This window comes from Agelaius phoeniceus, chromosome 3 (assembly GCF_051311805.1).
Source record: "Agelaius phoeniceus isolate bAgePho1 chromosome 3, bAgePho1.hap1, whole genome shotgun sequence".
Classification (NCBI taxonomy): Eukaryota; Metazoa; Chordata; class Aves; order Passeriformes; family Icteridae; genus Agelaius; species Agelaius phoeniceus.
Genome location: NC_135267.1, coordinates 4,120,943 through 4,137,156, shown reverse-complemented (window position 1 = coordinate 4,137,156; position 16,214 = coordinate 4,120,943). Strand labels below are relative to the sequence as shown.

The following is a 16,214-nucleotide window of genomic DNA, read 5'->3' as shown; positions in this document are numbered from 1 at the left end:
GCCACAGATTTTCTGAGCAACCTGTGCCAGGGCCTCACCACCCTCACAGCCAAGAATTTCCTCCTAATATCCCATCTAAACCCACTATCTTTCAGTTTAAGGCCATTCCCTGTGTCCTGTCCCTCCATGCTTTGTTCCCAAGTCCCTCTCCAGCTCTCCTGGAGCCGCTTTAGGCTCTGGAAGGGGCTCTGAGCTCTCCCTGGATCCTTCTCTTCTCCAGGTGAGCACCCCCAGCTCTCCCAGCCTGGCTCCAGCTGCAGCACCTCTGGAGGCAGCACCCTCACCTCTGGCACCTCTAAAAGCCAGGCTGGGCTTGTATCAAACAGGACTCAACAAGACCCAGACCAAGGATCAAAGAGGAGTAGCTGGGAAGAGCAACACTCTCCGAAGCGCCATGGCCACGTTAGTCATTGTACTGTGGTCAGGAGGAATGTTCTCTCCACCAGATGTTCCCATCATCAGGAGGAATGTTCTCTCCACCAGAGGTTCCCATTTTCAGGAGCAATGTTCTCTCCACCAGAGGTTCCCATTAAAGCACTGTCAGGAGGAATGTTCTCTCCACCACAGGTTCCCATCATCAGGAGGAATGTTCTCTCCACCAGAGGTTCCCATTAAAGCACAGTCTGGAGGAATGTTCTCTTCACCAGAGGTTCCCATTGTCAGGAGCAATGTTCTCTCCACCAGAGGTTCCCATGATCAGTAGCAATGTTTTCTCCACCAGAGGTTCCCATCGCTGGAAAGCCGAGGTGTGGGAGGAGGGCAAGGCCTCCTTTCACCTGCAGGGAGGGTTTATCCATGGATTAAGGAGGCAGGGTGGGGCTGTGGGGGAGTTATGGGTGTCATATCCTCAGCCAAGCTTCTCTTGCTGACCCATCACAGGTTGTGCAACACCTGGAGGCAGGACCTGCTCAGACACAGAAACAGGGACCCAGCAGGGCCTCGCCACCCTCACAGCCAGGAATTCCTTTCCAATATCCCATCCATCCCTGCCCTCTGGCAGTGGGAGCCATTCCCTGTGTCCTGTCCCTCCAGCCCTTGTCCCAAGTCCCTCTCCAGCTCTCCTGGAGCCCCTTTAGGCTCTGAGGCCTTCCTGAATCCCTCTCTTCTCCAGGTGAACACCTGCAGGAGCTTCTCCCAGCCTGGCTCCAGCCCTTGGAGCATCTCCATGGCCTCCTCTGGACTCTCCCCAGCTGCTCCATGTGGATTTTCACTTTACAAACTCTCCCTGTGACTTCATTTACTCCAAGCATCGATGCCACATTTAACACCCCAGCTGCCGACTCAGCCTGCAGGGCTCTTCCCTCCTGGCTGTGTCACTTTTCCCACCTGCTCCAACCAATGACAAACCAAGGATCCATTTGCAAAGGATTTTATTAAAGTAGGCATCACCCACAACTAACAATAGTTGAAAAAATATTCTTAACAACCTTTTTTTTTTTAATGTTTTTTGTCCTGAATAAGTAATTTAACAGCCACAGTGCTCAAGTGTCATAAGGGAAATCTCTGCCCAGAAGTCAAACTTCCAGCTGGTAGAAAAAGGTAGATATTTTGCACCACATCAAGTTGGTTTAATACAGAAAAAAAAATTGTGACATCATTACACATCATTAATGTGGAAAACATGGGGGGAAAAAATTTACAGATCATTGGCGAGATTGAAAATGAGAATTTCAAACAGGATGCAGACCTTGCAGACACATTTAATAACATTCCCTGATTGTCACCACAGTTTCCTTCAGACCACTCTTTATAGGAACATGGTTTATTTCAGATTTTAAAAAAATTAAGTTGCTTAAATGACTGCTCCTAAATGAGGCCAGTAACATCTTGGCAGGAAAAACAAAACTGTTCAAAATGCCATAGGTTTGAATTCCACCTTTGCCATGACACCTGTTCCAAGGCTTTTGTGTAATTCCACCACCAAGGACAGTGTTTCAGAAGAAAGAACATTCCTGTTCCTCACTCTTGCTGACTCCAATGAAACTGGAGCTGGAAATGAGGGTGAGGGGATCAGAGCCCAGGACTCTGAGTGATGTAAGGACATGGAGTGAGACTCATCAAAAACTCTTTATTTTACACTTCCCAAAAGTGGAACAGAGGCACTGCGGAGTGGACAAGACACTTCAGCTCCTTTCCAGCCCTTCATCTGCTGGCTCCAGGTCCCTGGGAGATAATCCAGTCTGGATCCCATCCTTTTGGACAGAGGACAAAGCCCAGCCAGTCTCTCCTGAGAGGGTGGGAAGGGAGGGCCGACTTCACCGCCCATTGAGCCAAAAATTACAATTGAGCTACATGAGAGTTACAAAGTGGCCAAAGTTTAAAAATTTGTCCTTTCAGCAATGTAAACAATATAAAAATGTTTCAGTAACAGCCACGACCCTTGAGCTTAAATACCGGGGAAATTCCTACTTTGCCCACAGATTAAAGGGTAAAATACATACAAAACCAAGAGATACAAGTGTAACAAATGTTGCAAATAACTGGGTTTCACCAAAGAATCTTCATTGGAAGGTTACTTTTGTGAGGAAACATATTCCCTGCAGGAGAACTCCTGCACAAAGAGACAGAAGTCTGATCATGGCAGGGTTACAGAGAACACAACAGACTCACAACCACCAAAGCACCGTCACAAAAAATAGAGCAAACAAGTTGTAAGCAAAAAAAAAAAAAAAAAAACTTGAATGTTTGTTTTTACCTATACACACTACTGGAGTATACAAGATAAAAAAAAAAAATTAAAAAAAAAAAGAGAGCTTCCTGTAGGGAATTTCCAGTCATTTTGAAAATGAAAGGTATTTTTCTTTGAAAAAAATAAAAGTCCAAAGCTCCCAGAAGCTGTTTCTCAGCTGGAGTAGCTAACAGCTCAGACTCACATCCATGGAAACTGGTATTTTACCTACAATGGCTTTCCTGTCTCTCCAGTTTGTCATTTCCTGAAGTCTCCTAAGTAGCTTTTGAACTGACACCTCTTCCTCTCACACATCTACTAAAACTCCCTTGTTCATCCCAAAATTCTCCTGTGCTTGAAACTAAACGAGCAGAACAGCCCTTAGCTGTAGCTAGAAGATGGCTTCAGCTTCTGGATCCCTCTCTGAAGAATAAAAGGGTATGAGTTACATATAAACAGCATCTACAAACACAGTGCATGTGGAAAATGGGGTGAACAGGAAAGATTTCCAAGGCTGACCAGACTCTACAGTAAGGCTCCATCCTCAGCCTACCTTTAAAATTTGTTCCAGGCAATGACACTGTGCAGGGACTCCAAACAACTGGGAGAACCAAAAGTACTGCTAGAAACCCCAGCCAGAGCCTTGCCCTCCCTGAAATCTCACCCAGACTCACATCCATGGAACAGCTCTTCAGATTTCAGCTCTCCCTCCGAGGCTGCACTGAAGGCAGCGGCACTTGCAGAGAACAGGAGAAAGCTTTGCTTGTAAACCCTGTTTTTTTTTAAAGCATGATGAGAATTCAAGTCCTATTCCACTTCACATTTATAAATAGCATCATAAGAATGCTACTCTGTATGCCCTAGGTATAGAAAAGTGTATGCTTAGACAGCACTAAAGAGAGATATAAATAGGAGCTATCAAGCAAAGCTTGATTTCAAACTAGAATTGCAACACCCCCCTGCAATTTGGAAACATGAAACAGCTCTTCTGATGTCTCTTTTGTAAGCAAAGAGTAAAATAAGGTTCTTGCTACAACCTAACATCCTCCACCAGCAAAAAGCAAAACCTATTGTTAGCTTTTTGGGATATGCCTAAAAGTTGGACAATGCTATCCCACGTTGTTTGCCAAGGAAGAGGCAGGAATGATTGGAGAGCCATCAGCCAGGAGTAAGTGCTATTTTGGTGTTTTTCCCTAAGTGTGAAAGTTCAAGAACTCTGTGTTTGCCAGCAGTGCTGTGTTTGGGGACAGCACCCAGTGCTGTTGTTTATCTAAAGGACATTCCAGCTACAGGACATTTCTGCCCAACTCTGTCACTACTTACAAAAATTAGTAACTGACATGCTCTAAGACTCAGAAAATTAGAAACTAAAATGCAGCCATTTCTTCCTGGTCCTCTGTGGAAATCTGGAAACATCTGAAAGCATTTCAGTTAGCTTGGGCAATCCTAGAGTCAGACCCAAGGTAGCTAAACATGGTGGTCACCAGCTCAGGGAGGTCATAGTCGTGTTTCCAACCCCAGTCCCTGCGGGCGTTGCTGTCGTCGAAGTTCATGGGCCAGCTGTCAGCTGCAGGAGAAAAAAAGAAAAAGAACCAAGAAAGGTGAGGTTTAGGAAAAAAATCTCCCTGAACTTTGAGATGTTTCATCACTACTAAAGCTGAATTTTGAACCATAAGACTTGAACTGCACAGGAGCAATTTGTCAGTTCCTAAAAAGAAGAGAGACTTTATTTCAGCTCTGGTGATGTTTTTCCTTACCTGCTGCCAGGGAACATACTAACCTATGGCCTGCCTGACTTGATCCACGTTGTAGGTCATCTGGAGCTCAGGGACATACTTCTGCACCTCCTGGGCCAGCTCCTCAGGAGTGAAGCTCATGGCACTGATGTTGTAGGTCCTCATGGTCAGGGCTTCTGCAGGGGCCTCCATGACCTCCAGCGTGGCCTTCAGGCAGTCATCGATGTACATCATGGGCAGCCGGGTGTCCGGCCTCAGGTAACACTTGAATTTGCCAGTCTTTATGGCATCATGGAAAATCTGGACAGCATAATCTGGGAAAGAGAATAATGGATGTGTATGATCTGTGTTGTGCACTTCATGACAGTCAACAAACCTCAGATCAACCCCAAAGTCTCCTGTCTCAAATCTGGCGGCAGGATTGTGAGATATTCAGCATGAAATCACAAAGTGGTTTGGGTTGGAAGGGAGCTTAAAGATCATCAAGTTCCAATCCCCTGCCATGGGAAGGGATGCCACTCACTATCCCAGGGTGCTCCAAGCCCCATTGAACCTGGCCTTGAATATTTACAGGGATGGGGCAGCCACAGCTTCTCTGGGCAACCTCACCACTCTCACAGGGAAGATTTTCTTCCCAATATCCCATCCATCCCTGCTCTCTGGCAGTGGGAAGCCATTCCCCCTTGTCCTGTCATTCCATGTCCTTGTGAAAAGTCCTCCCCAGACCTCTTGTCATGTACCAGTCACTCACCAGTTGTTCCCCCCCCAGGCTGGGAATCAGCAGAGATAATCCCTGGATACCTGAGGCAGCGGAAGTCCAGGCCATAGCGGTAGTGGTAGTACTGGGGAGGGGGGAGAAACACAGAGTTACACACCAAGAGTTGGTCACACACCCACTCATTTCACAGGAAAAATCTGACACAGGATGAACCTTCAGCTGTCCCAGGACAGGGCTGAAAGGAATGGAATTATTGAACAATGCCCATTCCCTGCCTGGCAGCTGATCTCCCTGCTTGTCTTTTTCCAGCTCACATCCACATCAGAAAACATGGATCTTTGACATGGATTGTCATGCTACTCATGTAGGGTCTACAATGTTCAGAAACTGAACATTCCCAAGTTTGTGAGACTTTCCAGGATAATACAGACCTCAGACCTGGAAACTATATAAAAATACCAGCTTTAAAAATGTTTTTTATAAGTAACTACAAAGCCAAAACAGAAGTTGTGCATGTGCAGACTCACAAGACTTTAGTCTTTTTTTGTAGAGGAGGAGCAAAAAGTCATCATTGTGTATCTGCTGTCACAAGGCTTTGTGCACTGTCCTTTCTGCAGTGCCATTCACACTGGCACAGAGGCCAAAGCCATGGAAAACAAGGAAAGAAATGACACTCAAAGTCAGCTGTTTGCCAGCTTCCCATGTTTGTTTTTTGCTTTTCCCAACAAAACTCAAAAGATATTTGACTTTCAGAGCTGCCTCAGACTATTGCTGAGTAGTAAAGGCTGAATTAAGGAAAAATGGGGGAAAGAATGAGTGGGGAATCTTACAAAAGCAATGACGTTCCAATCATAGAATCATGGAATAGCTTGGGTTGGAAGAGACCTTAAAGAACATTCCAACCCCTGCCAAGGACAGGGACAACTTCCACCATCCCAGGCTGCTCTGAGCTCTGTCCAACCTGGCATTGCCATGGATGGGGCAGCCACAGCTTCTTTGAGAAACCTGTTTCAGTGAAGTTCTCCCAGACCTTTTAGGAAATGACTAAAATAAAAAATTCTCACTTCTCCCATGAGCTCAGCATGGACTTTGGAGACTCCATAGATTGTCCTTGGTCTCTGAATGCAGAGATCAGGAGTTGGATCTCGAGGAGAGGTGGGTCCAAAGGCTCCAATGGTGCTTGGAACAAAGAGCCTCAAATTATGTTCAGCTGCAATATCCAGAACATTGTGTAAACCTGGGAAAAAAACCACAAAACAATAGGATTTATCAGAATATTTCTGCTTTCTCAAGCCATTGTGGGAATTATAGAATATTCTCATCTGGAAGGCACCCATCAAGATCATCCAGTCCAACTCCTGGCCCTGCACAGATATCCCAATAATCCCACCCTGGGAGCATTATCCAAACACTCCTGGAGCTCTGACAGCCTTGGGAATGTCACCATTCACTGGGGAGTGTTATAGGAGCCTCCTTGAGCTAGGTCTCATAAGCTCTTGGAGGTCTATAACACACCTAAGATCACTCAGCTACCCTTAGAGGCATAAAAATCAGCAGGATGGCTTCTGTTGCAGTGTTGGAAAGAAAAAGGTTTAATAAAAGGCAAAATAAGAAACAGAGAAAAACTGAGCCAAGTGCAAGAGGTTCTTGCTCCTGGAAAAACACCTCACAAAAGTGATTAGTTTCTTTGTTCTCTTCTTTTTCTAATAAATTGCCCAAGCAGGACTTTTTGGCTTCTGTCCAGTTAGCTACCCTTAAGTTTGAGGTGAAGTCCCTAAGGTCCTATGAAGTGTCTTTTTCACCTAACCAAAGAGAGAAACTATGGTGGTGTTCACAGGGGTCCCAGGATAAGAGAAAAGAATGCTGACTCCATGTTTCAGAAGGCTGATTTATTATTTTATGATACATATATTTATATTATATTTAAAGTAAATGAAATATTAAAACTATACTAAAAGAATAGAAGAAAGGGTTTCATCAGAAGGCAGGAAAGGAAAGGAAAAGAGGAAAAGGAGGAAAATGAAAAGGAGGAAAAGGAAAGGATGATAATAAAATCTTGTGACTGACCAGACAGTCTGAGACAGCTGGACTGTGATTGGCCATTAATTAGAATCAACCACATGAGACCAATCACAGATCCACCTGTTGCATTCCACAGCAGCAGATAATTCTTGTAAACATTTTGTTCCTGAGGCCTCTCAGCTTCTCAGGAGAAAAATCCTGGCAAAGGGATTTTTCAGAAAAATATCATGGCTACAAGAAACTTCTGGCCTTCTTTCCTTTTTGAGGGGACAAAAGACACTTTTGTGTCTCCGTCAACAGGGAGCACATTCCTACAGGAGAGCTGTTCCAATGCCCCACACCCTCTGGGGAAGAACCTTTCCAAACCTGCCCTGACACAGCTTTAAGCACTCCAAGGCAGCACTCACCAGTGATGTTGACAGCCCTGGCCAAGGGCACGTTGGCCTCTCCCACGGCGCTGAGCAGGGCGCTGTAGTGGAAGAGCCACGTGATGCGATTGTTCACCACGATCTCCCGCAGGTTCTTGTAGTCCAAGATGTCTGCGAAGATGAAAGGACCTGGAGGAGGTGGAAGCAGTGGGAAATTGGATGTCAGGAATGGATGGAAGGAAGGTCCTACATGAAGCTCAGGCTGCTGTTTCTACCACCTAAATACATCACTAAACATCGAGGTTGAGGAAAAGTTTTCGTAAGTTTCCAGTGAAAATCAAAGAGTCTTAAATCCTACTCTATATCCACCTCATAGGAAAAACTCCCTGAGCATGTAAAAACAAAGCACAAGTTTCATTTCCAACCTCCTCCCTCCAAAAGAATAAAAGCACCTCTTTTTCAGCAGAAGCACAAGGTGTCTTAAATCCTACTCTATATCCACCTCATAGTAAAAATTCCCTGAGCATGTAAAAACAAAGCACAAGTTTCATTTCCAACCTCCTCCCTCCAAGAGAATAAAAGCACCTATTTTTCAGCAGGAGCACAAGGTGCCTCAAATAGTTATTCAAGTTGTAAAAGTGGCACATTTTTTCACTGCAAAGAGAAATATTTTCTTAAATATTTCTCTTTGAAGTGAAAAAATGCAAAGAGAAATATTTAGGAAAAGGGAATAAGAGAAGAAACCAACATCTTGGCAAGATTTGAAAGCAGGGAGGCATTATGCAGAAGGTTTCAACAGCAGCTTGTCAGTGTAATCCACTTATCACTTTGATAATTAGTTTATGAACATCTGAGGTAAAGTCAAGGTTTTTTTTTTTTCCATGTGCTTCCCCAGTCACTTACCACTATAAAAAATATTATCTGCAGGCTTTCTAATGTCAGACAAGATCACATTGTTCTTTCCAAAACGTTTCCTGTGTAAAAACACCCACAGGGAACAGTGAGTCCACAGCTTTTTGAGATAATCCATCAGTTGTTATTTTGTTTTGCAGGAGTGATAGCAGAGGAACAGTATTTTCCACAATAAAATCAGTTACTGCACTAAACAAAAAAACACCCCAACGATCCTTTAAATATCAACCCAGCATCTTGAAAAATGATCAAATACATCTCGTAGCAGCCAAGCTCTGCCTAAAGACAGAGAAATTTCTTAGAAAGTGAAAATATGTTGGGAAAAGAGACTTTCCTACACTTTTCTTACTGAAAATTTTACCCAGGGATAATTTACTCCCCTGCAGACAACAAAAAGCCACTGGGATTGTTGTAACTGCAATTACTTTTATATCAACTAAGCAAACAGAAGAAAGAAATTGTGACCTTGTGCTAATCAACACAAGGCTGTTGGAGAGAGCAGATCTGGGGGCATTGGAGCACATTCTGGCCTTCCATTATTTGGGTAATTTTAAAATATATCATAGAAATGGTAGAAAATGTTCAAACTGCTACAGTGTTGAGTGCAGTGAGTCTGTTCACATTTAGTCTTGGTCTAAATTCCCTCCAGCAAAGACTGTGAGCAAATGATAAACTGGAGCTGAGCTGGATATGGACAAGGACATGGATCAGGGAGAGCTCTTGGAGCATTTCACACTTCTTGAAAAGATGTCATAAAAAAAGGAGGTAACTGTGCTTGAGGTAGGGAAAAGGAGAAGGAAAAAGAAGGAAAAATCTGAGGATTCAGACTCCGAATACTCCCATTTAACTGGAAGCAAACAACTCAGCAGACAGTCCCTCAGACAAAATCTTGCTATTTTGGGAATTGTGACCAATGGACACACAGAAAATACGTCAGAAACCCACAGCAAGCACTGGAGGGACAAATAAAATGATGGTGAAAATTTAATTATAGAATCATTAAGAATCATTAAGGAAAAGACCTTTAAGATAATCAAGTCTAGCCATTAATGTTATTTACAAAGCCAAGAGACAAAAACAGCATTTGAAAAATAGGATTTCTTTTATAAACAACTTTCCAGACAACTATTGCTGGAATTCCTCACTCACAGCAAGCCAGGGAATGGTGACCCACCTCAGCAGCTTTGCAAGTCCCACCCCGAGCTGACCAAGACCACCTAAGAGACAAAAATCAGAGGAAAAGGGGGGGGTCAGAATGCAGAATTCCATTATTATCTGTTTCACATCAAGAATTAGTATGATTTTCTCAATGAGTCAGGAAGCTTTTACATTTTTTTTCTCAAGGAACTGGTTTTAGAGGAGTTCTGGAATTAAAATAGGAAAGTTCACACAGGACTCTGATGGCAAAGATCACCCCAATTCCAGGATGTTTGGGGTATTTTTGCTTCCAGACCTGTGCCCTTTGGGGAGGGAGGAGAGCAGAGGGAAAGCTCAGCTGAGAAGCAGGAACCCAGCTGTGCCAGGAGTGCTGACCTGTGATTAGCACCCGGGGATGATCCGACTCGGAGAATGTCACCGAGTGGAAGCTGGCGTCGGAGGCCACCTGGCGTGGGGACACCCCAATGGCCCTGACGGGCACCAGGGACACCCCACAGCCACAGCCAGAGCTCTGCAGCAGCTGGCTGGCAGCTCTGCCCAGGTTCCTGACGATTGGCATCTTCCCCTTTCAGGTGTGCTGTGAAGGAGAGAGACAAAAGATGAGTCACGAGTGATTCAATCCCATTAAACGGCTTTTAAAACTCTGCTAAAAGAGAAAACTCTGCAGGGATCCAGAGGAATTTGATGCCATCCCAGGGCTGGGGGATTGTGCCAAGCAAGGGCTGAAAGCAGCCTGGGATGTAACATGAGCAGAGGTAATGTATTCCCTGGAGTGAGCTCAGGAAAATATCCACAGTCCAGAAAAATGGGAGAACGCTGAAAAGCTTAATTTAAACTTTTTTAAACTTTTTTTAAAACTTCACCTGGAAGTGTGATTTTAAGGATAAATACAGAATAGAACAAAGCTGCTGTGATGCCACGTTTGGAGTGAAAGTTTTGCAGGCTGCTGTGTGTAAGCAAAACTCCTCAGGATTGCATCAGCAAGAGCAGCTGAGCCAAGGAGGCAGCAGGAAATATCTTGGGAAAAAAGGGACATTTACTCTGATTTAACACTCAGATGGACAGGACCCAGAAAGCAAACAGAGGAGTGGCAGGGCTTAGCCAGGCCTCGGGAAAATGTCCTAATTATTTCACATAATTATAATTTACTCTGTGCTGCATTCAAGTTTGGGTTCTTGCTCTCCAAATCTTTCATATTGCAGAAGGAAATGCAAAGTACCCCAAATAAATGACACCTGCAGCCACAACTGGTCGTTTCTGTGGTGCAAATTTAATTCTCTCAAATAAAATCCTCAAGGCACAGCCAGTCATTTTTTCCTTATCCCCTCTGAACAATTGTTAAGTATTTCCCAATATCTAGAATATGCAAATTCCCAGATGAAAGCATATTTCAAACTTGCCTGATGAGGTTACCCTGTCAAATCTTTTCTTGGGGCATATATTCTAAAAAGGAGAGTCAGGTAGATGGAAGCTCTCCACAAGAAACTGCAGCAGTTCATTGCTGCAGATGAATTCCAGTTGCAGAGAAAAGCAAACAAGTGATTAATGTGGGTGTTCCTTTCACTTCTCAGTCATCTGACAGAATGTTCTGGTACTTGAGGGAGTTATGCTATTTAAATACAGATTTACTAAATATTGTCTAGTAAGACAGCCCCATAAAATTGCATTATTGAAAAAAAATACATTTAAACTGATCAAAAAGACTTGGTCTGAGATGCCCAGAGAGGAGATGGGAGTGCCCATCCTTGGAAATATCCAAATTCCATCTGGACACAGACCCAGGCACCAGCTCTCATGATAATCCCTTCCTATTTCAGCATTGAAGAATAAAATCTTACAGCACTGAGAGAGACTCACTGGTCTGTGTGACAAAAAATTTCCACTCCAAGTACCTGAAAAAGCATTTTGAGCTTTGCAAAGTACAAAAAAAAAAAAAAATTGGCTGTGACTAAAATTTGTTTCCCAGTGACTGGACTGGTTTTCAAACATATTTAGAGTGAAACCACAAAGGCTTAGGTTAGAATTTACTCCCAGGTCTGAGTCAGAACAGTAAATGCATTTTATACCAGGAACTGAAACAGCCAGGCAGCAGAGCTGCTGCAAAAACCTCCACTGATTGCATTTATTTCTATTTCAAATACAAAGGGGGAAAAAACAGGTGTGACTGGCTACTAAAGTTGCCATAAATGCACAGATATATAAAGAAATCAATATCATGCCTTAAAAACACTTCCCCAAATAGCTGAAGTCAGCCCCACACAGTGATTAACTTGCAAAAGCAACTCATACAGGAAAGCCCATTCTCCTAGATCCAAATTTTTCACCTTAATTAACTTCCAGGAGTTATTAACAGCTCTGAACACATACAAAAAATTAATTTAACTGATGTAAAATAACTTATATTTTTATAGGCTTCCCTTTTTACTATCCCAAAGGGGAATATTTTCTGTTCCCTTGGGAACTGAAGAGGAAAAAATTACTTATATAATATATAGATATAATTAATAGTGGAAGGTGTCCTTGCCCATGAAACAGGATGAGCTTTAAGATCCCTTCCAAATCAAACCATTCCATGATTCCACAATAGATTTTCAAACACCTGCACACATCCCCTTCTGAATAGTTTCTCAGTCCCTGATCTCATTTATCAACTCAAGCTGATATTAGAAAGTATTAGCAAAATGAGGAAGTTTTATTCTGAAACATCAAAGTTATTTCCCCCATCCCAGTAATTTAAACCAATAACCAAAGCTAATTTCAAGGATTAGGCAATGGAATTGCAGCTGGAATTTTCCCTCTCCTGTACTCACCTGGGCCTCAGCTGGTGATAAGGCAGAAGCAGAGCAGAGAAGGCAATTTATAGGACACTGCCTCTTTGGAAAGCCAATCAAAACCTGGCAGAGAGTAGGAGTTGTCCCACACCTTAAGGAAAAAAAAAAAAAAAAAAAAAAAAGCGTGTGAGAGCAGCAGCAGCAGCAGCCAGGGATTTCACTGTTCTCTCCTGCTTGATTTTGAAATGCCTGGAAGTTTGGAAGAGGCAGGGAAAGGGCTCTGAAGGTGCACAAGCAGCTTCTCCAAGTCCCAGAACCAGCCAGCCTCGGGTCATGGCTGAAGGACAGAGTTTAAATTAATTAGTGGCAATGCAAAAAGATTAGTAGAAAGCAAACACGTGTCCCAATGAACAATAATCAGCCTGGGATAGCAGGAAATTTCTGGGGTTTGTAAGAAGATTAAAGCACTGGGAGAGGGAAAAGAGGGAATAAAGAAAAAAAAAAAAAAAAGAGAGACACATTCATAAAATGACATTTAGTGAGTGAACTGCCAGTTGCTGATACTCTGCGAGGTTTCCAAGGTGTTACATAAGCAGCAACACCTGTTGCTCACATAAAAGTCAAAAATGTTTATGGAAACCAGCAGCTCTTTTGAATTAGTTATTAATAGAATGTCACAGTGACAAGAAAGATAGGAAAGTCATGGGCTTTGTCTGGAAAGTCCCACTGCAAGCTTCAAAGAAAATGGGAGAGAGGGAGGAAAGAGAGGTCAAACCAAACCCCAGAGGTCCCACAGGACTTCTGGGGCTGCACAGCTGCTGGGATGCCACAGGACGCCCCTCCAGGGAGCTAAACCAAAGAATCCAGAACTTTCTTCTTTCAAAGAAAATCAAGGGACTCTGCAGGGCACAGGATCTCACAGATTCCCAGCAACATCCTCGGGAACATGGTCCACACCAACTCACTGAGCTCCAAGTTCTCAACTCCCAACTGGCTCCAAACCCCACAGCTTCTGCTTCAGATCTGCAGATTTGCTTATGCATTGGGAACCTCCTCTAATTTTCCCAACTGTATCAAGAGCTTGAGGAGTGAGACAGCACCTTCCTTGGGCATCCAGAAGATGAAGCACAAGCCACTCTGCTCACAGGAGAGCCTCTATGGTGCTCAAGTGCTGCCAAGTGGAAACTCCATCAGATCCCTGCATTTGGGAGCACTCAAGCTGCAACAAGTAAGGGATAACCTCAGCTCAACCCCAGCCACTGCTGCCTGGATAGTTGGACCCAAATGCACCTCACATTCCCTGCTGGCAATTCCTCTGCTTCCGAGACCCCTCAAGCTGGGACGCTGCGTCCCTGCCGGTGTCCCCTGGCAGGGGAGATGTGCCAGGGTGTCCAGGCTGGAGCTGTTCCCTCTGGCAGGGAGCTGCTGGCCAAGCTCAGCTGGAATAACCTTGACACACACGCCCAGCTGCTGTCCCAGGGGTGACGCACGGCCGGGGATGAGGCCGAGCCCCTCTCCAAGAGGAGACGTCAGCTCGAGCCGTGAGGGACCTGCTGGGAACCTGACCTCAGTCACCAAAAATAAACAAAAGGAAAAAAAAAAAGAAAAAAGGGAGATTACGCAGCTGCTGAACAGCGTGAAATGTGAAACTCCTGGAAGAGGTAAGGAAGATTGGTCCAGAATGTTCAGTGTAACCTGGGCAGAGTGGGCAGCAGGGGAGGGGGGGATTCCGCCCCTCTCGGGTGAGATCCCACCTGCAGAGCTGGGGCCAACAGCAGAAGGATGTGGAGCTGCTGGAGAGAGTCCAGAGGAATCCACAGAGATGCTCCAAGGGCTGGAGCCCCTCTGCTCTGGAGCCAGGCTGGGAGAGCTGGGGGTGCTCACCTGGAGAAGAGAAGGATCCAGGGAGAGCTCAGAGCCCCTTCCAGAGCCTAAAGGGGCTCCAGGAGAGCTGGAGAGGGACGAGGCACGGAGGAACAGGACAAGGGGTAGCAGCTTTAAACATAAAAAAGTAGGTTTAGATGGGCTACTGGGAAGGAATTCTTGGCTGTGAGCATGGAGAGGAGCTGGCACAGCTTGCAGAGAAGCTGCAGCTGCCCCGGACCCCTGGAAGTGTCCAAGGCCAGGTTGGACGGGACTTGGAGCAGCCTGGGATTGTGGAAGGTGTCCCTGCTCACAGCACGGGTTGGAACAGGAGGATCTTTAAAGTCCCTTCCACCCCAACCATTCCCCGATTCCCTGGCGCTACAGCCCCCGCTGATGAAACCACGGAGCCGGGGCGGGTGACGGGCACGAACAAAACCCGCCCGCCCGCAGCGAGTGTGCGGTGAGGCACCAAAGCGCCAAACCCGGCGCCAAACCCGGTCCCGAAGCACCCCGGTCCCGAAGTGTCCCGAGAGTGTCCCCAGAGGAGGGGACAGCGCGGTGCCGGGGAGAGCCGCCCCGCCCCCACCCCATTCATTCTGTCGTGCCGGGAGCGGCGCGGCCCCGCCATCCCAAATCCCCCAAAGCCCCGCAGCCCCCGGTCCGGTCCGGTCCATGCCCGCGCTCACCCCGCTCCTGCCGCGCTCCCGCCGCTGCCGCCGCCCCGTTCCCTCAGCCGGGGCCGCTCGCGCCAGAGCCGGGGCCTGACGTCAGCCGGCGGCCGCCCAGGGGATTGGGCGGTGACGTCACACGGGCGTGATGTCACGCGCCGTGAGGGGCGGCGGTGCCGGGCGGGGCGCGGCGGCCCCACAGGAGCTGAGGGCGGGCGGTGCCCGGCCACGGGGACAAGGGACATTAAAGCTCATCCCATCCCCTGCCGTGGGCACGGACACCTTCCACCATCCCTGGTTGCTCCGAGCCCTGTCCAACCTGGCCTGGAACACTGCAAGCGATGGGGCAGCCACAGCTTCTCTGGGCACCCAGTGCCAGGGCCTCCCCAGCCTCACAGGGAACGATTCCTTCCCAATATCTCATCTAACCCTGCCCTCTGGCAGCGGGAAAGGTTCCCCCTCTTCCTGCCACTCCATGGTCTTGTTCCAAGTCCCTCGCCATCTCTCCTGTTGGTCAGCACTCACCGGCTGAGCCGCTGTACAACACAGGCTGGTCACAGATTCCCAAATCCCAGAATTTCTAATTCCCACAGTCCCAGGATGGGTCAGGTTGGAAAGGACCAATGGAGGCCATCTGGTCCCATCTCCCTGCTCAAGAAGGGTCATGCCAGAGCACAGGGTTATGTCTGTGAAAAACGCCAATCATTTGTTTTTAAAATTTTAAAAGTTTAATAGTAATAAAATGGTTATAAAAATAGTAATACAATTAGAGTAATAATAATTTGGACAATTTGAATTAAGACAATATGAGACAATAGAGACAAAGAGTTATGGATGTCCGGGTACCTTTTTCTGGGCAGCACAAGCCTGAAAAAGGACACACATTAACAAAAGATTAACCTTTAAAAGCAATAGCCTGTTGCATATTCATACTCTTCATACATGATGCATAAATTCCATTCAAACACAGGATTCTGTCTGGCCATCCTCAACTTCTTCCTCTGAATCCTGACAGCGCCTTCAGGTGGGAAGAAGTTCTTTTCTTCTGATAAGAGGGCAATAAATTCTTTTTCTCTGAAAGATTCAGGTGTCCTGTGGCTGCTATCTCAGTGCGAGTCCTTTCTTTAAAAAAAGTATCCTACATAGCATAGTTTCTATTTTAACATTTTTTATAACCTAAAACTATATTTAACACAGTACTTAAGAGAATTAATCCAGCATTACTTTCTAACACAACACATACAATATTCATTTTAATATTTGCGAAAAGCCAATCACAAAATACGCGCATTTTTCACAATGTCCAGGCAATTCTGGAATATCCCCA

At 45.6% G+C, this 16,214-nt stretch overlaps 1 protein-coding gene across 2 annotated transcripts; it reads right to left on the bottom strand.

The window, feature by feature from the left end:
* Positions 1 to 1,353: 1,353 nt before the first annotated feature.
* Positions 1,354 to 15,005, bottom strand: LOC129118977 (L-threonine 3-dehydrogenase, mitochondrial-like). Of its 2 annotated transcripts, none has more exons than XM_054630647.2 (10): positions 14,906 to 15,005; positions 12,393 to 12,504; positions 9,958 to 10,159; positions 9,599 to 9,641; positions 8,416 to 8,486; positions 7,552 to 7,701; positions 6,187 to 6,359; positions 5,156 to 5,246; positions 4,449 to 4,718; positions 1,354 to 4,235 (listed from the first exon to the last, which is right to left on the bottom strand). In XM_054630647.2, the coding sequence occupies exons 3-10, from the start codon at positions 10,139 to 10,141 to the stop codon at positions 4,096 to 4,098; spliced, it is 1,122 nt and encodes a 373-aa protein (XP_054486622.1). In that variant the 5' UTR covers positions 10,142 to 10,159; positions 12,393 to 12,504; positions 14,906 to 15,005; the 3' UTR covers positions 1,354 to 4,095. The 2 variants fall into 2 exon arrangements, with proteins under 2 accessions (XP_054486622.1, XP_054486621.1); XM_054630646.2 differs by lacking the exon at positions 14,906 to 15,005 and adding an exon at positions 14,108 to 14,179.
* Positions 15,006 to 16,214: the final 1,209 nt, after the last annotated feature.

Excerpts from the sequence above, each read along its gene's own strand:
- LOC129118977 (XM_054630647.2), bottom strand. The coding sequence starts at position 10,141 with ATGCCAATCGTCAGGAACCTGGGCAGAGCTGCCAGCCAGCTGCTGCAG. Across the intron at positions 8,487-9,598 it reads GGACTTGCAAAGCTGCTGAG|GAAACGTTTTGGAAAGAACA; the intron begins GTGGGTCACCAT and ends GTTTTTACACAG. Across the intron at positions 7,702-8,415 it reads AGATAATATTTTTTATAGTG|GTCCTTTCATCTTCGCAGAC; the intron begins GTAAGTGACTGG and ends CACCTCCTCCAG.